The following is a 24,856-nucleotide window of genomic DNA, read 5'->3' as shown; positions in this document are numbered from 1 at the left end:
AACAGCCCCTCTCCCTCTGACCTTGATGTGACCCTCCCCAGGTATATTGTGGGTCCCTGACTGCTGCATCTGTCTGAGGGGCCTCACCCAGCCCGTCAAGCTTCCCTGCCACCATGCATTCTGCCTGGCCTGCATTGGAGAGTACTGGAGGATCTCTGGCTGCTGCCAGTGCCCCTTGTGCAAGGCACTCTGCCCCACCAGACCTGACCTCAAACCGCAAATTACAGGTTCTGTGCTGTAGCAATCTAGTTTTTTTTCAAATTCTTTCGTAATCGTAATTACAATGTGATGGAGAAACATTTACTTCACATCTGTAACTGTTAATTGTATGTTTTTCCTCGTCTCAATCTGCACCTCTCTCCGCAGGCTAAGCTAAATAAACAGCTGATGAAACTCACGCGGACGATTCAGGAGAGAACATTACACGTTGAGAACACAAGGAGGTCCCTGACGCTCTGCACCCGCAGAACTGGAGATGATCTGGTCGAGGCTAAGGGTCTGGAGGAGGCTGGAGGTCTTGACGAGGCCGAGGGTCTACTCAAAGACCTGGACCTCCAGCAGAGAAAGACGGACTTGGAGGAACTTTCTCAAATGGCAGATCCTCTAAGTTTTTTACTGCTCTGCTTACATCTTTCACTTTCCACTTTCAAGATATACAAATTGTTTATAATTACAGACCTACTGAGGATGGTAACTCATTTCCTCTTTCTCTTTCCAGAAATTTCAACAGAAGTGTTCACCGTAAATACGAGGAAATGGCAAAGAAGATAAGGAGGGAGCTAATTTGTTTAGCTGATATAGTTGCGATCAACCCTAGCTCAAAACTATGTTTTATGTCGTAAAATGTTGATGATGTATATGTAGAATTATTTCTATTTTGTTTTCTAAACATTTATGCTTGCTAATAATCAGAAATTCAGTAAAAAAAGAAAAAGAAAGTAAAAAAAAGGGAAAATAATGTTACAATGTGGTTGTGACAACAACCCATCATAAACCACAAATTTTTTTTTCCATATTTTATTTATTGTTGTGTAAATTGATGTATGAATTTTTTTGGACTATTGGACTACTAGATATGTCAGTAGGCCTATCAAGCAAATGGTATTTAAAGGATTAATATGTAAAGTACCCGAATAAGACCAATAAACGATTTTTTTTATGACTTGAACAAAACTGAAACCGTGGATCAAACCATTGAATCAACGGAATCTACTGTGGCATATAAAGGGGAGAGTCCCCGTGTACCTGTAGTGCACTGCCAATGAAGAGGGAGAGAGACACTAAGGAAGATACATATATCCACATATACGTAGTATATCGTTTACCACAAGGTGGAGGCACATGGGCACAGCAATGGTAGCGTGTAGTTCCGTGTTGGTGCCTTTAATTGTAAGTCTGACGAAGGGCTAGAATTGCCTTGAGGGCGGGGGGGTGATAATGGGGATCTGGTGTGTTTACGAGTATTTATAGCTTTCCTACCTATTGGTGTTATAAAGGTAGGTAGGGTGTAGCCTAATATGCACACTCTGCACGCTACTGTACACGCTTATATTTGTAAGGCAAACAATAAGCAAATGATGCGTGAGGCCATCGACCTTCCATCGTTGAAGGGCTTGACGCACCTGATGAGGAGGAGACAAAAGTTTTGCCTGGGAAGAGCATTTGCGCAAACATGAAACCAAAGGCGCTCTACTGTGGCATATAAAGGGGAGAGTCCCCGTGTACCTGTAGTGCACTGCCAATGAAAAGGGAGAGAGACACTAAGGAAGATACATATATCCACAAGAATAACCTAATGGCGAATGAAAGGTAATCGTTCGCTATATTAAGTCATATTGTTATTTATATACTGCGGTTGTGGCCAAATTAGGCTACATCTTTCATTCTGTAAAGTTTAAACTTTAGAAATGCAAATCATTAGTGTTAGGCTGCCATTAGAGAATAAACACAATTTATATCGACAGGTCTGCTAAATTGGGAATGTTCTTATAAAAATCTGTGACAATTGGTCGAGGCCTGAATAACTGCAATTGAGACGAAAAGGTGAAGACGACCTGATGCGCTGTCAAACTGATTCAAAGAGACAGTGATTTTTTAAAAATACGTTTTGCCATTCTCCCCATACACTATGGGAAAGTCTCTTTTTGCTGCGAACCCAGGTGGAACCTAGAATAATACTTAGTAAACTAAGTGATTTTTTATTTTTATTTTTTTTTTATTTCAGGGTCTGACTATGTTTTTATAGTGTTATTTTTCCTGCTACGTTTTGCATTTTTTTTTGTTCCCTTTTGCATTTTCTTTTTTGTAAATGCTCTTTTTGTCCGCGTCCGAGTGAGGGTGAGGCTTCCCGGTCACCGATAGCATAACGATGCAATGTGGGGCGGATTTCATACAGGCCTACAACATCGCTTATTATAACGTCGTTACGTCGGCGGTGGTCGTAACCATGGGGATAACACGCCCCACTCCTTCCTGAAACTCAAACCTAAGCGCAATTTGAATTCAATATTTCAATGTTCGATTTCCTGCTGAAACAATGGGTTCACTGTCACTTTAACTTTGTGCGTGTTATAGGTAACAGTCGAATAAGCTCTATTGTATTTGTATACATAATAGAGTGGGTAATTGCAGTCGTGCTTAATCTATTGTGATGATGTTATGAATGGCCTATGCAAAAAGGCGTTTTAAGAACCAGTTTTTTAGTAGGCCTACTAATACTTATGTGTTAGCCTACTAATACTTATGTAGACTCATATTTAAATTTATATTGAAATCTTAAATCTCTGACCGTATAGCTGTTGACTGCACTGATCTTGCACCATTTCTTCGCTTATATTGTTTCTTCCTCTTTCTTCCGGCCCGTTCCCCGCAGCGGCCCCATCGGCATGGACCTGTTCTTGGAGCCCGTTATTGTACATTCTTTTTTGCAAATTAGTATATTATATTGTATCGTTATACTGTTCGTCATTCAATAGTAAGTTAAGTAAACAGTATAACGTCGGTACGTCGGCGCTGGTCGTAACCATTAGGATCACACACCCCCTCTTTGAAACTCAAACCAAAGCGCATTTTGAATTTATTTCAATTTCAGCTGAAACAATGGGTTCACCGTCACTTTAACTTTGTGCGTGTTATAGGTACCAGTCGAATAAGCTCTATTGTAGGTTATACTTAGTGATATGTTTTTTTTTGTTTTTGTTTTTTTTCAGGGTCTGACTATGTTTTTATAGTGTTATTTTTCCTGCTACATTTTGCATTTTTTTTTGTTCCTTTTTGCATTTTCTTTTTTTGTAAACGCTCAAAGACAAAAGTGATCTTGATCTATGATACAAGTAGCCTGTACTTAGTATTACAACACGTCCGCGTCCGAGTGAGGGTGAGGCTTCCCGGTCACCGATAGTATAACGATGCAATGTGGGGCGGATTTCATACAGGCCTACAACATCGCTTATTATAACGTCGTTACGTCGGTGGTGGTCGTAACCATGGGGATAACACGCCCCACTCCTTCCTGAAACTCATACCTAAGCGCAATTTGAATTTAATATTTCAATCGTCGATTTCCAGATGAAACAATGGGTTCACTGTCACTTTAACTTTGTGCGTGTTATAGGTAACAGTCGAATAAGCTCTATTGTATTTGTATACATAATAGAGTGTGTAATTGCAGTCGTGCTTAATCTATTGTTATGATGTTATGAAAGGCCTATGCAAAAAGGCGTTTTAAGAACCTGTTTTTTTAGTAGGCCTACTAATACTTATGTATTAGCCTACTAATACTTATGTAGACTCATATTTAAATTTATATTGAAATCTTAAATCTCTGACCGTATAGCTATTGACTGCACTGATCTTGCACCATTTCTTCCCTTATATTGTTTATTCTCTTTCTTCCGGCCCGTTCCCTGCAGCGGCCCCATCTGCATGGACCTGTTCTTGGAGCCCGTTATTGTACATTCTTTTTTGCAAATTAGTATATTATATTGTGTTGTTATACTGTTCGTCATTCAACAGTAAGTTAAGTAAACAGTATAACGTCGGTACGTCAGCGCTGGTCGTAAGCATGGGGATCACACACCCACCTCCTGGAAACTCAAACCAAAGCGCAGTCACTTTAACTTTGTGCGTGTTATAGGTACCAGTCGCTCTATTGTAGGTTATACATAATAGAGTGGCTCATTGAGGTCGTGCGTTATCTATTGGGTTGGTGTCATGAAAGGCCTATGCAAATAGGCGTTTTAAGAACCGTTTTTTTTATAGGCCTACTAATACTTATATATATAGGCAAATAGGCGTTTTAAGAACTGGTTTTTTTATAGGCCTACTAATACTTATCTATTAGTATACACTGTATTTATATTTATATTGAAATCTTAAATCTCTGACCGTATATTGACTGCACTGATATTGCACCATTTCTTCCCTTACATTGTTTCTTCCTATTATATTGTTATTGTATATTATGTTTTGCAAATTAGTATATTATATTGTATTGTTATACTCTGATTTAAACTTAACAGTATATTTATATTTCGTACTGTTCTTTCTGTTTTGTGTTTTCTTTTTTATATTTTAACAATAGGTTAAGTTTTGAGTGTTGTAGGCTACTTTGAGAGCAAAGAGTTAACCAAAGTCCAATTCCTTGTTTATTACCAAACCTGAATCTGAATCTGTTTATTTTTGGCTGCATCATTATTACCATTGCTATTTGCTATCATTACGAGCATTATATTCTGGCATGTCTTGGCTACTCCATCACCATCATTAGAATTATGAACATAGTTGGCTAAAGCACCGTGTCGTGGTGTTATCCCATCTAATATTGTCATTCATAGTAGTAACCATACATATATTCTCGGTATAGCATCATGTCTCTTCGCCCTATCCCGGACCCGGCCCGTTCCTCGCAGCCCTCGGGCCTGAGCCTGCCCGTAGAGAAGCACCTGAGCTGCCCCATCTGCATGGACCTGTTCTTGGAGCCCGTCACCACCTCCTGTGGCCACTCCTTCTGCAAGGACTGCCTGAACCGCAACACCACCCACAGCGAGAAGAGCTGCCCAACCTGCAAGCAGTACCTCACCCGCATCCCCGAGGTCAACGTCGTGCTGGATGGACTCCTGCTGGACCTGCACCAGGCCCGCCTGGAGGCCAGGAGCTTGAGGGCCCGAGAGGTGGCCTGCGACGTCTGCACGGGGCCCGGGGCCCGCAAGGCCCTGAAGTCATGCCTGGTGTGTCTGCTGTCGTACTGCCAGGCCCACCTCGAGGGCCACGGCAGTAAGGAGCGCCTGAGGGGCCACAAGATGGTGGAGCCTGTGGAGAACCTGGACGACAGGGCCTGCCCGGAGCATGGGCGGCCCCTGGAGCTCTACTGCCGCGACAGCGGCCGCTGCATCTGCGTCCTCTGTGTGGAGGAAGGGCAGGAGGTTGTTCCCATGGAGACGGAGTGGGAGGAGAAAAAGGTGAGGGTTTTGGAAGATCTCACAGGTTTGAGTTTTAATGTTGTCCTTTTTCAGTCATGAGTCACTTTTATCTATGGTGACTTTCAGAGATATGCCATTGAGGAGTAGATAGGGGTTAGGACGTCTGGCTCTAAGATGCTGACAGGTGGACTTTGGAAATTGGGGATCAAAGCCAGTATCTTTCTGCTTGGAGTCAAACACCCCAGCCGCTCGACTACTACTTGTTTGATATATTGTATTGCGCATTTCAAATAAATGTATGTTCAGTGACTTTCTTCCACCAAATCAGGCAACACAGAGATGGAGCATATGGCCGACAGATTTGCAGTATTATGAAATTTATAGGCTACGCTAATTGTAACCCTCGGGAAAGTTACCGCATATCGCCAAAAGAGAACGAAACAGAAATCCCACTTTAAATAATGCACAATGCAAATTGGTTCGTTACAACATTGACCTTGAAAGCTGTTGATGACCACTATCAGTATTGAGTGGAAAGTGATGTTATACTGGGAGTCAAAATTGAAATGTTCTTCTTTCTAAGGGCCAGCTGGTTTACCTCGAGGGAGAGTTTCAGGGGGGGGTTGTGAGACGGAAAAACAAGCTGAAGGAAATGCGTTCCTCGTTGAAGGTTTTCCAGGTGAGGACAGTATGTATTTTTAAAGGAGAGATCTTGGGATTGAATTTACAATTGTTGAGGCAGACTTGAGATTGTGTTGCTTCCTTTTGAAAAGTAAAAAAAAAAAAGGGCTTCGGTTGTTCTCAGTCATGTATAAATCGCTTTCAATCCAATTAAAACTGGCAAACAACAAAGTATGACATTTTCTGATCTGAAGTATGTTGTTGTGGTTCTAGTGAGTAGCAAATGCTACTGGCATGAATAATGAACAAAATGAATCATCAAAATAATAATCACGATCCTTCCTTTGTGTTTCTTTCAGGATCACTTACGGAGCGAGAGTATGGATATCGACGGCATTCTGTCATCTCTCATTTTCTACGTGGAGAACGCCAAAAGACATGCTCTCCTACCCATGGATGAGAAGAGTCAGGCGGTGGAGAGGCAGGCCAAGGAATTGACGGAGCAGCTCAACGGCGAGATCAGGGAACTGCAGGGGAACGCCTTGGCCCTGAAGCGTCTTTCTGACATAGATGATCATATTGACTTCCTACAGGTGACAGAGGCAATTTTGTGTAAATATAGCTCATGTCAGCCATTGTCTCTGATTAAACCTTTACAGTAAAGTCAATGACTGAATTATTTCACTTGTTTGTTTTTACTCCTTTAGACTTATCCATCCACCCAGGTCCTAGATGAGGAAAACAACCTAACAGAGATAGCACTCGATGTGTCCACCTTCTTCGGCACGTTCCGAAGTATCATTAAAAACATGATGGATGACATTCACGACAAACTGGAGCTAGTGACTCCAATCGGTAAGAAAGTGGTTGGAAGATTAACCTATGAGAAGAGAAATAACTGAATTGAAGTTAATTTAATTCTTCTGATTTCCCTACATAGAACTACAGAGGATCGTGAAGTTTGCAGGTAATTTTACCTTTCTGTATTATTCTACTCCAAGTTAGTTTGTTGGGTTATTTTTCAATTCAAGAATTAAAGGCACTGTTAGCATTGATGTCGTTCTGGCTAACTTCCTGTCCATTTTTGCAGTTAGTATTCCCCTCCCTCATCACCACGTCATGACTCCTGTCCCTTTTTTTCCTGGCATCTTTCTTATCATCTCTATTTTATTGTCTTTTTGCGTGTTGAGTCGCAGATCTCTCTCTCCTACTTTGTGAAGTGGGAACGGGAACTAGAATATTTTTTTCTGCGAGAAAGACCTGAGTGACCCTCGTTACTGAACAAATAATCTCAGCTGTCAGATCAGTGATGGCGGTCAGAGTATAGGCCTATTTAAAACGTATATCAACAAAAAAACATCACCTAAATTTCCGTATAACGGATATTTCCACTTTATCAACTAATTCCAACTACGAAAAGGAACACAAAGGAAATAATCCTGTGACTTATTGTGATATCCTTGATGCAGTTTTAATTGTGCACGTACATTGTTGTTGCAACCATGAGGTTTTCCTTCTAAAATGAATTAAGAATGAAGAATTAAATCCCCCAAAAATATTTTATTTTGCAGTGGACGTGAAGTTAGACCCCAGCACCGCTCACCCACGCCTAATCGTATCCACTGACGGCAAGGAGGTACAAGATGGCGGCGGGATTCAGGTAGTACCCAAGGGTCCTCAGAGGTTCGACTTGTACACTTGCGTCCTCGGCCGGAACCGACTGACATCCGGCAAGGCCTACTGGCAGGTTGACGTCGGCGACAAGTTGGGTTGGGATCTAGGCGTAACGTCGGTGGACTCTCAACGGAAAGGGAAGCTTGTGTTCGAGCCCGACGCAAACTACTGGGTGATAGTGCATTACGATGGAGAGGGCTATGCGGCCATGACGGCCCCACCCAGAAAGCTGGCCCTCAAAGCCAAGCCCGAGACGGTAGGCATCTTCCTGGATTACGAGGAGTGCCTCGTGTCCTTCTACGACCTGACGTCCTCCTCGCACATATTCTCGTTCGCGGGGTGTTCGTTCAGTGGCGAGCTCCGCCCCTATTTCAGTCCCCATAATGAGGTGGACGAAGGCCGGCCTCTGGTCATCTCTGCGGTGTAGGACCAGCTCTGGACGGATTACTATGCTAGTGTATACCAAATATACTGTATATGTAAACATAGAAAATACACATGGGTGGGTTTCAAACTATGTCTCCACCCATTGGTAGCAGTTGGGGATTATTATGGTGGCGGGACGTTCATAGTCAATGCAAATATTTATAATCAATGCAAAATATATAAAGATGAATTTCATTATTATGTTTGAAGACGGAAACCTGGAACAGTGTAATGATGAAAAATATATATATCCATAGAAAAATAACTATCACTTTTGAAATGGTAATGGGAACGCGGTGCTTATTATATTTGTTGGGTTCCGGGTCATAAGCAGTGGTGGGTAAAGGCATTTAATCATATTGGAACTCTTATTCTACATCAATCTTTGTGTCAAGCAAGGTCTAGGTTCTTAATAGCTTCATAATGACCTAATGTCTTCTTTTTTTTTTCTCAATACACTCAATACCGTGTTCGTTCAGTGGCAAGCTCCGCCCCTATTTCAGTCCCCATAATGAGGTGGACGAAGGCCGGCCTCTGGTCATCTCAGCGGTGTAGGACCAGCTCTGGACGGATTACTATGCTAGTGTATACCAAATATACTGTATATGTAAACATAGAAAATACACATGGGTGGGTTTCAAACTGTGTCTCCACCCATTGGTAGCAGTTGGGGATTATTATGGTGGCGGGACGTTCATAGTCAATGCAAATCTTTATAATCAATGCAAAATATATAAAGATGAGTTTCATTATTATGTTTGAAGACCGAAACCTGGAACAGTGTAATGATGAAAAATATATATATCCATAGAAAAATAACTATCACTTTTGAAATGGTAATGGGAATGCGGTGCTTATTATATTTGTTGGGTTCCGGGTCATAAGCCGTGGTGGGTAAAGGCATTTAATCATATTGGAACTCTTATATTAGTACATATTATTACATATTCTACATCAATCTTTGTGTCAAGCAAGGTCTAGGTTCTTAATAGCTTCAAAATGACCTAATGTCTTATTTTTGGGAAAGGGATTTTATAACTTTGTTCAATATACATTCCTGATTTCCTGTTTCCTCATTTATTCACCTAATGCAGTTTTCTTTGTCTAGCGTGCATGAAATTTGTCTTTGTATACTTCATTCTGTAATTTTATAGTATATCTGGTATTTGGGAATTTCCTTAATAAAATAAATATCATTGATAGTAAATAGTTTGTTGAGCTTCTATCACATCAGCCACATTAAATGAGCTTCATATGTTAGCTTTTAAACATATAACAATCGAATCATGCAACAAACGACACAAGTTGATTTTTAAATATTTTTTATCCAAGTAAAATATTGTTCTAAAAACAAACAGCAATGTATTTTGCAATTTTTCGAGTAGTCTCCTACTTAAATTAAGACCATATCCAGTTATGTTTAGAAAATATTACTGTACTTTGTATCTTCTCACTCCACCTGGTCGTGAATGTTGTGTTGGTTAACCGAATTGGACTAAATGAAGTTATAGAGTTGATGTGGGTTCTTCGACTGAACTTAGCTTGTAATCATAGGCCAGCTGGATTGATGTAGAAAATGAACAAAGGGCATAAACGTGTGTGTACATTTTAACCCGACACTTTAGCGGTAGACGTTACCGATTTTGCTGTGTGTCCCTTAAAATTTCCAGCTACACGACAAAAACAGTGTGCTATCGAAAGTCATTATTGTTGTCTCTTGTTGTGAGGCAACACAAACGAGAGGATTGGCAATTTAGAAATTTGAGATGGTGAACATTTAGACAACATCGTCATCATCATCATCGTCATCATCGTCGTCGTCGTCGTCGTCATCATCATCATCATCATCATCATCATCGTCGTCGTCATCATCATCGTCATCATCATCATCATCATCGTCGTCATCATCATCATCATCATCGTCATCGTCATCATCATCATCGTCATCGTCGTCTTCATCATCATCATCCATATCTGGGTCTATTTTACCGGACAGCACATCCTCGACCCACTGTTCCAGTTCATCAGCTGAGGGCATGTCGTCCTGGTCGTCCATTTCCATCCACACACTGTCGGCCTGTGAGAGGAGAAACCAACCAATGAAGCTTCAGGAGCACACTTGAGTACAATGCAGAACAGCCCTGATCCTACATTTGGGGACTTGCTCACATCAAGCACCTCTATACCTTAGAGCTCAGCCAATGAGCTTATCTTTACCCAAGTCTTATCAAATACATTCATTTCGGGGTGGGGTGGGGGGGGGGGGGGTAACATAATGTATGAACTGCATTAGAGAGCTTACATCCTCCACATCAACAACACCAATCTGGGGGGAACCCAGGTCGATGCGGAAGGTCTTCTCCCAGTAGGGCACCAGCTGAAAAGGACAGGATCAGAGGTCAGCTGAAGGTCAACAGGTGGACACAGCTAGCATTAATTAGCAATACAAATGGGAAGGCTATCATGTTATCTAATTGGCAATTATCAGAGTGCCTTGTTTTAGTAGGAGCACCAAATGTTTTGGGGCATATTTATAGTTGTATATTCTTAATATTTCATTATCAGATTAAAGAGATAAGATTAATCAGATTAATTATCAGATTGAAGAGCGATCCTGGTCATACCAGAGGGAAGTTGTCGGGGTCGATCCAGATGATGCTGAGGTTGGGGTTGTCTGTGTTCTCACGAGCCACTTCCTTCAGAATCTCCAGGAATTCATAACCGTCTGGGTGCAAAGATCAAAGGTCAGGCCGTCAACCTGGCAGCCTGTGGTTTCGTCCAGCGATGTAGTTCATCTTTGCGACTTATTAACTTTAGTACTTGAGGTCATAAGAGAAGCTGTGAGTTCTGGGATCTTTTAGTCAAGAATGTCTTGACTTCTTAACAACAACAACAAAAGCAACTTTGTCTTTGAATAGATGAACACATTTCATTATTCGATTTTCCTTGTGAACGCTCATAGAAACATGGACATGTTACCACTAAAGAACTACTGGTGTGCCTGTTCCTATGTGCACTCCTATTGTCATAGCCATACTGTACCTGGGTCATCCTCCTCAGCGAACGCAACGATGTGCTCTCCGTCAATGTCATCCTCCTGTTAATGAGAGGTATTTATTTAAGAGGGCTTCTCCAATGTTGACCCTCAACCCCCCTGCAGTCTACCATAGGAATTAAGGAGAGATTCACACTTCATACCCAGATCTCATACATGCTGTGGGGCTCAAGCTTCCTCAAGGTGGGCCTGGAAACGAAAGAAAAGACGACTTATTATAGTCTAAAACAGTGAATTATTTCTGTGCAACCTTATGGAAGTCATATGACGGTGGTCCTACCTGTCGTGCTCCTCAATGTAGTTGACCAGCTCGTCTTCAGTGTACGGCCTGCCGGGAATGGACACTGCCTCTTCCATGAAGGGTTCGTACAGGTCCACCTCGTTCAGCTTCAGCTTCAGCTTTTTGCCGATCTGACAGGAAGAGATAGATAGAGATAGATAGATCGCTCAAACAAGAACGGTCGAGCTATACTCCGGTCCTTGTTTTTTAAGAAACAATGTCATACAGTGTTTTGTTTTTATGCCGATTTTGAGTTTCTGCTGTATGTGGATCTGAATTTGAAGGGAGCGTTTGCATGTGATTTGCTTTGTTTTTCCATTGAGTTTCCATCCTAAACACAGGTATTCAAACGAGGAATGATCTAGTGCCAACCTTGGGGTCGAAGGTGGCGAAGAACTTAATGAAAGGGTGGAACTCCTCAGCTGCGTCTTCGTATTCAACGTAGTCTGAAAGAAGGCAGAAGAATCCGTAAGATCAGCATCAGAAACCAATGGGGAGGTTTTCAATATCGGTAACAGGTTGAATTGTAACAATAACTTATTTATTTTTTAAGACTTTGTTTAAACTTTTTATGCTTTATTATTTAGTGAGACATAAAGCAAGGTATGGGAGATAGAGGGGAGGACATGCAGCAAAGGACCACGGGCAGGATTCGAACCCAGGTCGCTGCGACCAGGACTGAGCTGGTACACCTCCATAACAATAACTTTTGACAGTGACCACCTACGGGGGGATTTCTCGCTCTTGAAGTATCCGGCGAGCTTGATGACCTCGTCCATGTTGTTGAAGCCCTTGAGCTCGCGTTCGTTGTCAATGATCTCCACGGGGTCTTCAATCACCTGCGCACCGCAAGAGAATCACACGATTTTCATCAAAACAAATACAAATCAAATCCAGGCTGAAAGGGCTAAATTCGAGACCGATGAGTTCAACAGTCAGAGTTTTCTCTGGAGCCTTAATATTTCCCTTTATTTAAAACTCCTGCTGTATATGCACCCATCAATCTATCAATGGTTCCTCAATGTTGTGGGGAACCATCTCTCTGTTTGAGGAAGTACTCACATCATAAAGGAACTCCACCAGAGTGTCAGCTGCCAGCTCTCCATCGTACTCGATGATCTCATCGTCAGCAAAGATGTAGATGCTCTCCACCTCATCCAGACCTGGGGAGAGGAGAGAGGAATAGGATTAACAGATGGAAATGTAGTTGTAATGTAGGATCCTTTAGATTGCTTATTGACCTGCATTGACCTGCCTCTTCATCATGTTGATGTCACATTCCTTTACATACTGAGTGTCTTTTTAGACTTGCATTTTGAAAACAAACGTTTTTTTTTCTGATAAAATGCACTGCAGCAGTTTACCTGTGCTCAGGGGATTGTTGATTAGACGATTACCTAGTCACCGCTATGTTCCAACACTTGGGGGCAGCAGAGTTGAGTAAATGCCTTGCATGCGCGCTCCTAGATTCCTGATCCCAATAAAGTTTTAAATTCTGATATTTTCAACCTGACACTTGTGTTATTGGTTTTCAATCATAACACATCTTTATACTTAATATCCTTTTTGGTGTCAAATTATTGATAGTAAAAAATTATATATTTTTTATTAGAAAAATAATAGCTTTTTTGTGTGATATTTTCAATCGAGAGACGAAACAAGGTGTCGTCTTCAAACAGTCAGGCTTACCAAGCGACTTGGCCACGGACTTCTCCTTCTTAGCATCCAACAGTGCAAAACCAATGTCCTCATCCTTCAGGTCTTCCAGAACCTGGGCGGCAAGCTGGAGAGAGCGAGGGGGCATGGAGTGAGTAACACTGATAACAGGCCGGGTAAAAAGAGTAAGGTGTAGATCATGTTAATACATTGTGATAGTTTTTTGATAATTTTTTTGCCATTTTGTTGTTTCATATATGGATTTGCATGTGTACATTTTGTATGTAGATCTGAATATTTCATTTATATTTTATATGTTTATCTATTTTACTTCTGTCTTATTCTCCATTTTCTACTTTTTTTAAAAATCATTCTCCTTTAATTTGTGACTCTTTTTGTAAAATAAAAAAATATTTAGGAATAATAAAGTACTCCAGTACTCCAGAACTAGGTTATTATTATACTGACTGTCTTATAATTGCAATGAGAATTGAGTGCTTAGGATTCGTGTGTCTCGTCTAGTTCTTCAGAGACTGTAACTTGATAAAAGGCTGCGAATAAACCAGTCTTGACTTGGACACTGATGAAATCAAGTCCTCTCTTTGTACCCAAACCCTGAACTGAATGTGGACATATTCCGTTTATATTTGTCTCATATTCACCCTAACCCCTGGCATTCCGGCTCAAATCCAAGGCCTTAAAAGCGAAAGCCCTTGGACTGCTGCCTTGCACTTTCTAAATCGGAGTGAAACCCAAGCCCACGATTGACATGAGGCATAACCAATGTGAAACCAGAGCTGATGATTGACAGCTCTCATAGCCAATGTGGGAGGAGGAGAACTAGAGGGGCTTAACTCGAGCCAGCCACGTCCAGTGAGAGAGACGCAGCGACAGGTGTTGTGCGAAAGTGAAGACGGCGGCTCGCAGAGTTAGCAAACTGAAAATCTACTCAAGCTTCTATGCACATACATGATATCCACAGACACGTGGGCAGACACACACACACACACACACACACACACACACACACACACACATACAAACACACACACACACACACACACATACACACAATTACATACACACACACACACATACACACAGGTCTTGCTCACTTTCCCTATGCAAACTATCTTCGCGAAGATAGCAAACTATCTTTGCGTACTCAGTACTCAGAGCGTGTACCCTGTACTCGATCTGAACCAACGTCTCCCCTCTGCCATCAATAACATATTGATGTTATCTTATCTTAACGGTGCCCACGGTTGCCCCAAGCATGTTCACTGTCTGTGTCTGACGGGTTAGGGGTCCTAAAGTCCTCCACAGTGGTCACACCCTGCCACAGCACACACAGTAACACAAGTGACAGCACCACAGCCAAAGCTGCTGTCACAAAGTTAACAAAACCCAAACGCAGCGCGGTCTCCGAAGGGACCGGCCCGTTTGGGCGTGGTTCTTCTGGTCCTGTGGCCGTGCTGGGAGGGTTCAAACCACTGGAGGACTTACAAAGGGGGGGGGGGGGGGGGGGGGGGGGGGGGGTTGGAGCCATCAGAACCCTAGGCAGCCCACAGCGTTAGCGAGACATACGACAGAACCGCACATACCTTAAAGATAAGGGATGCCTGGGTGATGGACAACTGTAAGGGAAGGTCATAGGTCATTGTCACATTGTCATGGCATCGGGTTGAAGACTGCATAGTTCAGTGGGACTCGGCTGGATGTGTGCAGGTAGGGCTAGCGGGGCAAGGTGTTTCGGCCGCTAGCCGGAAGGTATCGGGGTTTGGTTCCGTTTTCAGCCTAGCTTTGGGATATCATCGATGAGAAAAATGGCATAACCCCCTTGAACCCCTTAACCTCCTTAAAAATACTTTGAAATAAAATATTAATCGGCCATTTTTCCATAAAGAGGGAGAATGTACAAATGGTTAAGTGTGTGTCCAAACGGCAGGACACAACGTTATTCCGGTCATTCGGTTAGTCAGCAAAACGGTCTAAAATCAAATGTGTTATGAGTTCAGTGACTGCCCGCCCCCCCCCCCCGCCAACCCAATTGGACAGACAGAGTATCAATCATGTCATGATTTTTGGGACAGCTTGCGTTCCAAGCAACTTGATCAAATATCAAATAAAAACAATTCTTGATATGCTTTTTCTACTGGGTAGAAGAACATTGGTTCCCATGGCAACTGTGTACGGTTTGTGATTACAGTAGATGCTAAAAATGTCAAAGGGCAGGCAATATAGTAACTGTCTCTCTCTCTCTGCCTGTCTCCTTATCATTACCTCACCCATCCCTCTCTTTCTATCCGTCAATCTCTCCTGACTCTCTCCCCCATCGCCTCTCCGCTTCCAACCGTCTCTCCTATTTCTCTCCCTCCTATCCATGTCTCTCTCTCCTTACATTTGTCCTGCGTGCTCTCTCTCCTTCCATCTCTTTTTCCCTTCCCTCTCTCGCCCTCTCTCACCCTCTCCCTCCCTCTCCCCTTCCCTCTCCATCTCTCTCCCACTATGTCTCTCTCTCTCTCTCTCTCTCTCTCTCTCTCTCTCTCTCTCTCTCTCTCTCTACTTTTATCTCTCTAGCCTGTTAAATGAATCATTGCGGATCGTTGCGGTTACCCTTTCAGACCCTGAAAGTCAGCCTGTTACGTATCAAACCATTCTGACTCGGGCCCTGTAAGTGGCAGTTATTAGGCCAGTAGGCTGCGCTAATAATCCATCATCTTTCTGCAGCAGTTGGAGGACGCTCCGACCCATAGTGATTATTTTTGTAAATACATGTCATTAAGGAGCAGGTAGGAGTTCAGCTTGGGGTCAAACACCCTAACCAGTACCCTGTCCTCTCCCCCAGATACAGGATAAAAAGCAAGGTTGTTACCCAAATAATTATATTGTCAATTGCTGCCTCAGGCTAGTTTCAAAAGCTCTTCAAGATCTGAAGGTTGCCAAACAAAGTATGCAAGATAGGGATGATTATAGAGAATGCTTTGGAAGTTTGACCGTTTGAATTAGTGTCTTATAGACGCCCTACTGGCACTCAAGCTGGCAATCAGGCAGGCATCGGGGGCACAAGTGTTTTGATACCATCTGTGGTTGAGTCACTTTGACATACCCCAGTGCTGTGCCAATCCCAAGAAAACAGACCCCAACTGTTCCCTACGTGTTCATAACGCACTTTGGCAGTCTTCGGTCTCCCACATTTAAAACGCCTAAAGGTGCCACTTGCCACTAAAGGTGAAGATTAATAAACAAAGTTTCCCAACTTTGCCACATCCGCTGCGGGTATACAGACACTACAGCAATATAGCAGTGGTTAGCAATAAGGTTGGCATCATGAGCGCGGATAGCTCTAGGGCTGTGGTAAGCATTTTGTTGGTAGCTAGCTTTAGAGCTGATCTGTTTAGCATTATGGTTATTATTTGGTTAGGGTCCAGAAAATGACACTCACATCAAAAAGGCCACAATAACTTTTTTAAATTATCCTATTTAAAAAAGTTACCAGGTGTGTGGTTGATTACTCATCACAAGCAAATCAGTCCATTTGTGATTTCGCAAATGGGTATATCCACTATTGGTCAATAAATCAAGTCCTGCCTCCCAGTAGGTACTGTTCCCCAGGGATGTGACTCGGTTAGGTTTAGTAAATCTTTGTTAGTCCTGATCGAATCTATAATACCCCTGGTTGGATATCACCACTTGCGTCATCAAAAATGAATATTGCTTATAATGTCTAATCAACCCACACCTGTTGGTAAAATAGGGGGGTGTGTGCCCTTTAATGTGTTGTTATCAATAGGGAGATGTTTTCTAACCAAAAAAAGTGGAACCTTCTCGATGGGAAAAGAGACGCAGAGACGGCACTATCGAAGCACCGTTTACCCAATGTCCCCATGCCATTGCTGGACTCGTGCCTGCACATCCAGAATTGTTTTCAATCTCTCCCCCTCTCTACATGGGTACACTGAGTTACCAGCTCAACTCCCACCTCCAGCTGTAGATATCAGAGGTCAATCTTGGATACAAGTAAGCCAGTATCAGGATGTGGTGGTTTGTCAGAGGAGATAAATTTAGCCGCGGCACAGGCGGACCTCCATTCCTATTGGCTGCTGACAGACTGATGGGCCGTGTTGGAACACACGTCCGGGGCCCGGAGGGCGAGAGCTGTAAGAACAGACCTAGCGCCTTATAAACAGAACACAAGATTGGATCCATCAGGCTCTCCTCATGCTTTGCAGCCCACGGCGGACAGGGACTTATTTCCCTAATGCCAAACGCAAGTTCTTTCCTCTGGCTGAATGCCCCCAACACTTCTTCACGTCTTCAGACAGTTTGGTGAAGAAATAAACAAAAATGGGCTGCAATAGATGGTGTTCATTTCCAGGGCAAATGTCCTCCTCAGCAGGGGAGGGATCCACTGCCCTCAGGGGTTGAAGAAGAACGTTGTGTTGGAGACAAACTGTACAGTAGAGATTTGGTTAAACGACAAAAGGCCGCATTGGAGACGCTGCGCAATCTGCTTGATGTACTGTCATCAAATCCGATAAAAGATAATGACTTCAGGTTTTCAAATATTTTATTATGCCTATCAAGAGGATATGTTTCATATAAAAAATTTGAGCTCTGTGAAATTTGGTTCAATCTGATAGAAATTACCATTTTTATAGAGAGTTACACTTTGGGGACTGCCGGTTTAGATTCTTCCAAGTCACAAACAGATAGATAAAGAGTTAAGTACAAAACACATATATCCCAAGCGAAGAGAGATTTAAAAGTATCAGACCATTTTGTCTCGGTCTCCATTTTGGCTCTTCACAAACGAACATCTCTGTGTCTAAATTTGATGAAGGGCAATATCAAAGGAGAGGTTGTTCTGTTATATTGAAAGTCAGCTCGGCTTTGATTGTGTCGTAGGTACGAGGCCACAAGTTGTTAATTAATTAGCACAACCTTTCATGGAAATTGCTTTTTTGTAACGGTTCCTCAAGTGTTAACACTAATTACTAATAATACACTATTATTTGTTGTTTGATTGAATAATTTATCTGGTTCCGTCCACATACATAGTGCCACAACCTTACTGGGACTGGACTGTTGCAAAGTAACACATAAACATGTTCCTGCCCACTAGCCTTCTACATTTTGTAGGTCTACACGTTACAGCAGGTCAGCAACTTTGTATCGTGTACATTTATGTGTGTGTTTAAAAAGAAAAAAAAAATTGGTTGGAAATCACTGGAAATTACTTTGCTGGCATGTGTGATTCGGTCGAGTTAAAAGCTTTGTAAGATCATTTAACGTTTAAGCTGTCATCAACCCTTCTGTATCTGTAAGTATTGTCTTAAAAACAAATAGGATTAGCTCTCTAAAAATGCTAATTTCCTAGATGCAAACGAGAAAGGATTTTATTTCTTATGTCATCAAATTATTACAAATATCTTGAAACAATCGTTTTTTTTTTTTTTTACTGTCAGTTAGAATTGTATTCATATAGAAATTATGACAATTCATCAATCATTACATTGTCATCAACCTTCAGCTCATAGCGCACATCAATATTCAGAGCTTTGTTCACGAAACATTTTCAGGAATAAATTAATTTTGGCAAGACCGTCTCTCATCTCTCTCTCTCTCTCTCTCTCTCTCTCTCTCTCTCTCTCTCCAAAAAGATCCCTGCTCTTCTCCACCAATGGAAGTTGAGAACGTGTTGGTTAGCGGTTACCACGGCGACGTATTGACCTTTCCCGCTCTCCCCCTCTATCTCCATGGGGACTGAAGAGAGAGAGATCAGGGAATGCAAGTGACTCTTAAAGATAAAATCTTTTACATATTAGAGATGAGAGCTTGGGTCAAGTATGAACTATGTAGCAACATTTGATTTTCATATCCCTTAATCTACAAAAATAAGATGTTTTCATTGCAATGAATTAACTGGTGAACTGCATTTCACTTAACTCTTATGTTCACGTTCAAAGATGGTGATCTTTAAACTTTATTCTGAACCTTTTCCTTCTCAGTAGTTTGCTAACAGGTGTCCCTTGCTAGTCTTTGCTTATCTTCACTAGTACAGCATGGACCCAGTACAGCATGGAGGCTAATGTAGCATTCCTTGCACACATGCTAAGAGTGTATAAGTGGGAAGGGAAGGAAACAAACACCGTAAGGAGAGCTGAGGGTTGGGTGTTTGATTTATGGGCACAGCATGTTTCCAGTATGACCAAAAGGTCAGAGTTCAAAATGAGATGACAGGATGAGGGACATCTAATCTCCTGACACATCTCTCCTTCCTTCATTTTTGGGTTCTCAAATATTTACTGTTGCCAAGGGTTGCCTTGAGAAAGAAGGGCGAATCACTATGTTTGTTATTTATCACTATTAAATGTAAGATTTATATAAAAGCATTTGGTTGTTGGTGTGCACTTTTTTTGTACTGTGTGAAGAACATTGAATTTATCGTACACTCAATAAGGTTGGATTTGACAGAGCGAGATAAAGAAGAGGAGATGATAACGTGAACATCTTTAAGATTTAGACCTAGTCTTCTAAGTGTGGTTTATTAACGAGCACGTTAATATCACGGATTAGTGATGTGACAATGATGTTCCCCCTTTACAGAGTGATAGGCCAGGGAGAATAAACAGTAAAAGGTAGGGTTACGGCTAGTTGAAGTCTCAGTCTTCTGCCAGCTTGTAGGAGGACAGAGCGTCCCGTTCAGGTCTGGTGAACTGAATTTCCTTTCTTGTTTTAACCTCAAACACACTTTTCCATTCCTCTGAGTCTCTCAGTCCTTCTGTCTCTCTCATTCAGTCTTCTCTTACTCTCTTACACTCCTGCACATTCACATTATCTCACAGACACACACACACACAAATGATACACACACTGGGGGATACATACAATCCCATAAATAGTGTATATTTATGCATCAACAATTGAGAAAATGTGCAATGTGAAACACTATCAGTGGGTCTCAAACAACGAAAGTTCCTGGTAAGCCAATCAGAGACAGGCCGCCCGCCACAAGTGTATCAGGGAGCCAATGGCTCTCCAGGCTCATGGGCCCTGACAGGGTTTTCAGCCACACAGCACATAGTATTCTCAGACAGAGGAACCCCCCCCCCCCCTCCATACTGAAGATGACTCTGGTGAAGGGTCAAAGGTCAAATGTTAGATATATTCTGCAGCTCTGCAGTCACTTCCAATCTGCTGTGAGTGGAAGATTGTGCTGAGTGTGTGTGTGTGTAAGTGTGTGTTTTTGTGTGTTTGTGCGTGTAAGCGTGGGTGTGAGCCTGTGTGTACCGTATGTGTGTATATGCATATGAGGGTTATAAACTCACCCCAATTAGCTAGTGCCCCGTTTTCAATTCAAATCAGATTGGTTACACTCAAACGCACTGACACACTCACCCACACACACGCACACACATATGGGCACAAACACACACAAACAACCATGAAGACACACATACACACAAACACACACAGACACACATGCACATGCACATGCACGTGCACACACACACACACACAAAAATACACATTGACAAGACCACACACACTTGCTTGCACAATCTTTGGCTGCGACAAAAACAATTACGGTTCAATTCCTTTGATCCTTTAATAATTCACAAATCCCGCTACACTACAGGAAATGACTTGCTATTTTGAGCTGCGCTCTGTCAAGAACTCAATCCTGATTGGCCGAAAGGTTTAGCCAGCCAGCCTTTGTTTGCATGTATGACTTTGTGTGTGTGTTCTCAATGTGTGTTTGTTCTCTATGTGTGTGCATTCTATATGTGTGTCTGTTCACTTTGTGGGTCTGGTCTCGATGTCTGTGTGTTCTCTATGTGTGTGTGTGTTCTCTATGTGTGTTTGTTGTCTATGTGTCTTTTCTTTATATGTGTACGTTCTATATATGTGTCTGTTCTCTATATGTGTACACATCTTTATCTGTATGCGTGTTCATGGTCCATCCATATGTCTAGTGTGTATCTATATCTATGTATCTCTACGGGTAAAGGTATCCATATCTGTGTGTGTGTGTGTGTGTGTGTGTGTGTGTGTGTGTGTGTGTGTGTGTGTGTCGTACGTCTTCATGTCTTCATGTCTTCACGGGTATCTATAGATGCTGCAGTGAGGACTAGAAAGGGCCCTGAACCCCTCTCGGTGCCTTGCTCAGCAGGCACAGAGAGGTCTTGGGCTATTTCCAGAGGTGACTCCTGTGTGGGCCAGCGACAGCCACACCAAGCCGTTGTAAGGGGAAACCGCTATGCTTACGGTGCTGTTTTGATACCCCCCCCCCCATCTAGAACACCAAGGGCTGATCATGTCTCTGGGGGAGGGTTGCTCATGTTTGAATTTCGGTGTTGGAGACATTAAAGCTCTGATCAAGCTTGGAACCCATTCATTTTCTAGTTCAGTTTAAAATACATTGAAGCTCCAAATTCTGATTCTGATTCGGTTCAGGCATTGAAGTTGAACATTTTTACTTTGTTTGAAGGACATTGAAGTAGTAATTGCAATTCAGTTTAGACCATTATGTTATTCTAATTTGGTTTGAATTCTAATTAGGTTTTAAAAAGCACGGAACATTCTAAACCGATTCTAAGACATTTTTAATGAACACCTCAAGGTTTTGACTCAATGTTGTCATCCATCGTACTGAATATCGAAGGTTGTTAATGGCTTGCTGAATACTGCACAAATGGCCTTTTCAGTCCAGATATTGCCCCGGCTAGCAATGTAAATGATGTAAGCAGCAGGACATTTCTGGGTACCAGGTCCTTGCTCAGATCAAGTGACCCTCCAACTATTCCTGACTCTGAAGGTCACCACATCCAGACCTCCCCCTCCGTCCTCCACCTTCCTTCTCCTGCGCTGAACAGGAACCCTTACACTCATCCACACAAACTAGAATTCAAGCCGTTGTTTGGACTTTCTTATCTTGCCATTAGAGATTGAAGAGAGAGTGGGACGGAATGCACATAGAATGCAGCTAGGTGGAATCCCTGGGAGTAGAACAGGAACAGGTTTGTTCTGTAGAGATGCTGAGCAATGCTCCAGTGTCTCTGCCAGGTATTTTCAACACATTTGATGTGGTTAATGGCATCACTGTGGTTAGAGAAAATGGAACTGTCCAAGAATGAAGGCAAAACATAATTACAATGGAATGGAAGTTATGTGTGGAAGATAATTAGTGAGCTCTAAGGTTTTCAGCATCTCTCTCTCTTTAATAGGGACACCGGCTTCAAAGTGCTCGTCTGTTATTTAACGGCAAACACTTTCACTCTCACTTCGTGATAAGAAATGATGACTTTGTCCCAGCCTAGCGTGCCTCACTCCTCCGGATTTCCCCAAGACAAGATCAATCCCTCACAGATAAGCCACCAAAATAGCCAGCCGTGCATCCCCTTCCTCCGACCTGATGCCAATCTATCGTCACTGCTCCGTTCCAGCTCCTTATCATAACTTCCTCCTTCACACCCCTCCCCAACCATCCCTCCACCCCTCCAACCAAAACAACCTCCACTGGCTCAACTCTGACCTCCCAACCCCGGTGCCAAACACTCTACCTGACACCTCTGCCAACTGCCAAGCCCCGAACAGAGGCGGTAAACTAGTGGTTGTTTGGCATGGGTCCGTCGGGGGGAAAGCCAAACCTCTACAATGGAGGCGGCCATTACCAGGGGTGCTGTGTAAAGGTAGAGTTATGGTTGGACATTGACACAACGCAATGACGACGCAGTCGCTTCGACGCAGTCACCTTGACGCAATCGTGAACCTGTTTTGGTTCTGTGGGTCGGGTTCACGTCAGCGGACCAATCACAGCCCATGCTACTGCGTCCCCTCGACGCAAGGTTACAATTTTTGGCAGGCCCCTTGCTGTGGACGCAAGGGGGCAAGCAACGGGTCCGTAAACCCCCTTTGGGTCGCATCGACGTACAACCATAACTCAGGCATAATCCATGCAGGCGCGGCCATGCACCCACCTCCAGGGCCAGCTCCTCGATCTGCAGCTGCTTGGTGGCGGTGCGGCTGCCGTCCACGTTGCGGTGGTAGTACAGCACCATCACGTCGTAGCGCTTCATCACAGACTTGTAGTTCTTGGAGCTCAGGTGGTGCACGCGGTCGTGCCCGTCGTACTCGGGCACCTCCAGGCCCATCTCGCCCAGGGCGGTGGCCCCCAGCGAGAGCACCACCACGCCCACGGTCAGCAGCCAGCTCCACCTCATCGTGGCGCTGCTACCTGCTCTTTTAGACTGGCTGCTCCCCTTGGGGTCGGAGCCTCGGAGGCAAGGGTTGGAGGGGGGGATTCGATCCAAGCCGGCTGAGGGAGGGTAGTGGTGTCGCGCAGGGGGAGGGGGGGGGGAGAGAGAGGGGGGGTGGTGTTGGTCGGTCGGGTGGAGAGGCAGCAGGTCGGGGCTAAAGACAGCTTCCGGAAAGGCCCGCACACATGAGCACAGACTGGGACTCCGGAGGCCGAAGAGGTGGTTGTTGTGGAGAGCGGGCGGCGACGAGGTGGTCTTCTTCTGGTGCTCCCGTGGAGAGAAGAGCGGGTCGCAGTGCGGGGTCCCGCCTTTAACCATACACCCCCCCCACCCCCCCAACGACCACGCCACTGGTGCGCCGCGGCGGGAGGGTGTGTGTGTGTGTGTGTGTGTCGAAGTGGGCCGGGCGGTTGGCGCTGGGGGAGGGGGGGTCATATGGGTTGGGGGGGCTGGTGTCATAGTGCTAGTTTCAGAGACAGCTGGAAGGGTGGAACGGGCGGTGGGGGAGAGAGGGGAGGGATGGGAGGGAGGGGGGAGAGGGGGAGGGCACAGGGAGGGGGAGGGGGTCCCTAAATAGGGCGTCATAGGGTGACGATACCATCGTTGACATGGGAGGAGTTATCTTTAGGCTGCCACCTGTTGGCCACTGAGAGAGAGAGGGAGAGAGAGAGAGAGAGAGAGAGAGGGAGAGAGAGAGAGAGAGGGGGGGAGGGAGAGAGATTTGAGATTTTACAAACCAACTTTATTTACATATTAGTTATGTTACATGAACATTAATAAAGTGCGATTAGTGCGTGTCTCTTCAGTTTGAGAAAGCCTATCTTTTAAACATGTGTGCAAACAGCAAGTCATCCTCCACAACAGAACAGACAATGTTTTTGTAGCACCAGCGATTTTTAAAAGTGTCCACCTCGCCAATATTCTGATAAAATGTGTACTCTAGCCACAGCCTGGCCCTGATGTTGCAGAGCCAGACTGTGCGTGAATCCTGTCCTTCTTTGTTTTTCACACGGTTTACTAATGTAGATTGCCATTTTTGCTTCCCCCGAGAGATAATTTAATAATTGCCACTTGTCCTTCCTTTCTTTTTCGTACTCAGCCCCCATGATAAAAACCTTCTCAGAGAAATTGACACCAAACAAATTAAAAAACAATGCTAAGAGAGTGTAAAACTGTGCGAGCCTCTTGCACTCAGAAGAAACGTGAAAAACAGTCTCACGGACATTACAGAAAGGACACATGCTCAAAACAGCTGGATTAAGAACAGAAATAAAAGAATTGGAGGCGATGGCGCCATGTAAAATTCTCCACTGGAGGTCGGCAGTCCGCTTCTTGAGGGGGGGTTTATAGAACAACTTCCACTGTGGGCCGGGCCCATTGCGGCCCCCTAACCTGTTGGTCCACACGGTGGGGGGCGGTTGCTCAGCCCGGCACGGTTGATGCTCTTCACACAGTTCGCATA

The 24,856-nt window shown here is 43.6% G+C and overlaps 2 protein-coding genes across 4 annotated transcripts; one reads left to right on the top strand and one right to left on the bottom strand.

The window, feature by feature from the left end:
• Positions 1-1,675: 1,675 nt before the first annotated feature.
• Positions 1,676-9,342, top strand: LOC307091384 (E3 ubiquitin-protein ligase TRIM21-like). Of its 3 annotated transcripts, XR_013812732.1 has the most exons (9): positions 1,721-1,809; positions 2,873-2,974; positions 4,865-5,459; positions 6,004-6,099; positions 6,401-6,634; positions 6,749-6,896; positions 6,982-7,008; positions 7,613-8,546; positions 9,123-9,342. XR_013812732.1 is itself a non-coding variant. In XM_079758346.1 (8 exons), exons 1-8 carry the CDS (start codon positions 1,742-1,744, stop codon positions 8,140-8,142), a joined length of 1,800 nt encoding a protein of 599 aa, XP_079614472.1. In that variant the 5' UTR covers positions 1,721-1,741; the 3' UTR covers positions 8,143-9,342. The 3 variants fall into 3 exon arrangements, 2 of the variants coding, with proteins under 2 accessions (XP_079614473.1, XP_079614472.1); XM_079758346.1 differs by having other exon boundaries at positions 7,613-9,342; XM_079758347.1 differs by lacking the exon at positions 2,873-2,974 and having other exon boundaries at positions 1,676-1,809; positions 7,613-9,342.
• Positions 9,343-9,846: 504 nt separating this feature from the next.
• LOC307091388 (calsequestrin-1-like) lies at positions 9,847-23,373 on the bottom strand. The gene is made up of 11 exons (XM_079758351.1): positions 23,116-23,373; positions 13,166-13,259; positions 12,539-12,639; positions 12,204-12,315; positions 11,849-11,922; positions 11,477-11,607; positions 11,340-11,385; positions 11,184-11,238; positions 10,766-10,866; positions 10,444-10,518; positions 9,847-10,218 (listed from the first exon to the last, which is right to left on the bottom strand). Exons 1-11 carry the CDS (start codon positions 23,356-23,358, stop codon positions 9,919-9,921), a joined length of 1,332 nt encoding a protein of 443 aa, XP_079614477.1. The 5' UTR covers positions 23,359-23,373; the 3' UTR covers positions 9,847-9,918.
• Between the last annotated feature and the right edge of the window lie 1,483 nt (positions 23,374-24,856).

Source organism: Pollachius pollachius (genome assembly GCF_949987615.1).
Source record: "Pollachius pollachius genome assembly, chromosome: 20".
NCBI lineage: Eukaryota > Metazoa > Chordata > Actinopteri > Gadiformes > Gadidae > Pollachius > Pollachius pollachius.
Note: the sequence above shows the minus strand (reverse complement) of the source record. Positions and strands in the feature narration are given on the sequence as shown.

What these genes read in the sequence shown, in the direction of transcription:
- LOC307091384 (XM_079758346.1), top strand. Translation starts at nt 1,742, where the DNA reads ATGAAAAGGGAGAGAGACACTAAGGAAGATACATATATCCACAAGAAT. An exon ending in AACCTAATGGCGAATGAAAG is followed by an intron (nt 1,810 to 2,872) that starts GTAATCGTTCGC and finishes CGTTCCCCGCAG; the next exon opens with CGGCCCCATCGGCATGGACC. An exon ending in ATCATATTGACTTCCTACAG is followed by an intron (nt 6,635 to 6,748) that starts GTGACAGAGGCA and finishes TTACTCCTTTAG; the next exon opens with ACTTATCCATCCACCCAGGT.
- LOC307091388 (XM_079758351.1), bottom strand. Translation starts at nt 23,358, where the DNA reads ATGAGGTGGAGCTGGCTGCTGACCGTGGGCGTGGTGGTGCTCTCGCTG. An exon ending in TACATTGAGGAGCACGACAG is followed by an intron (nt 11,386 to 11,476) that starts GTAGGACCACCG and finishes TTTCGTTTCCAG; the next exon opens with GCCCACCTTGAGGAAGCTTG. An exon ending in ACAGCATGTATGAGATCTGG is followed by an intron (nt 11,239 to 11,339) that starts GTATGAAGTGTG and finishes TCTCATTAACAG; the next exon opens with GAGGATGACATTGACGGAGA.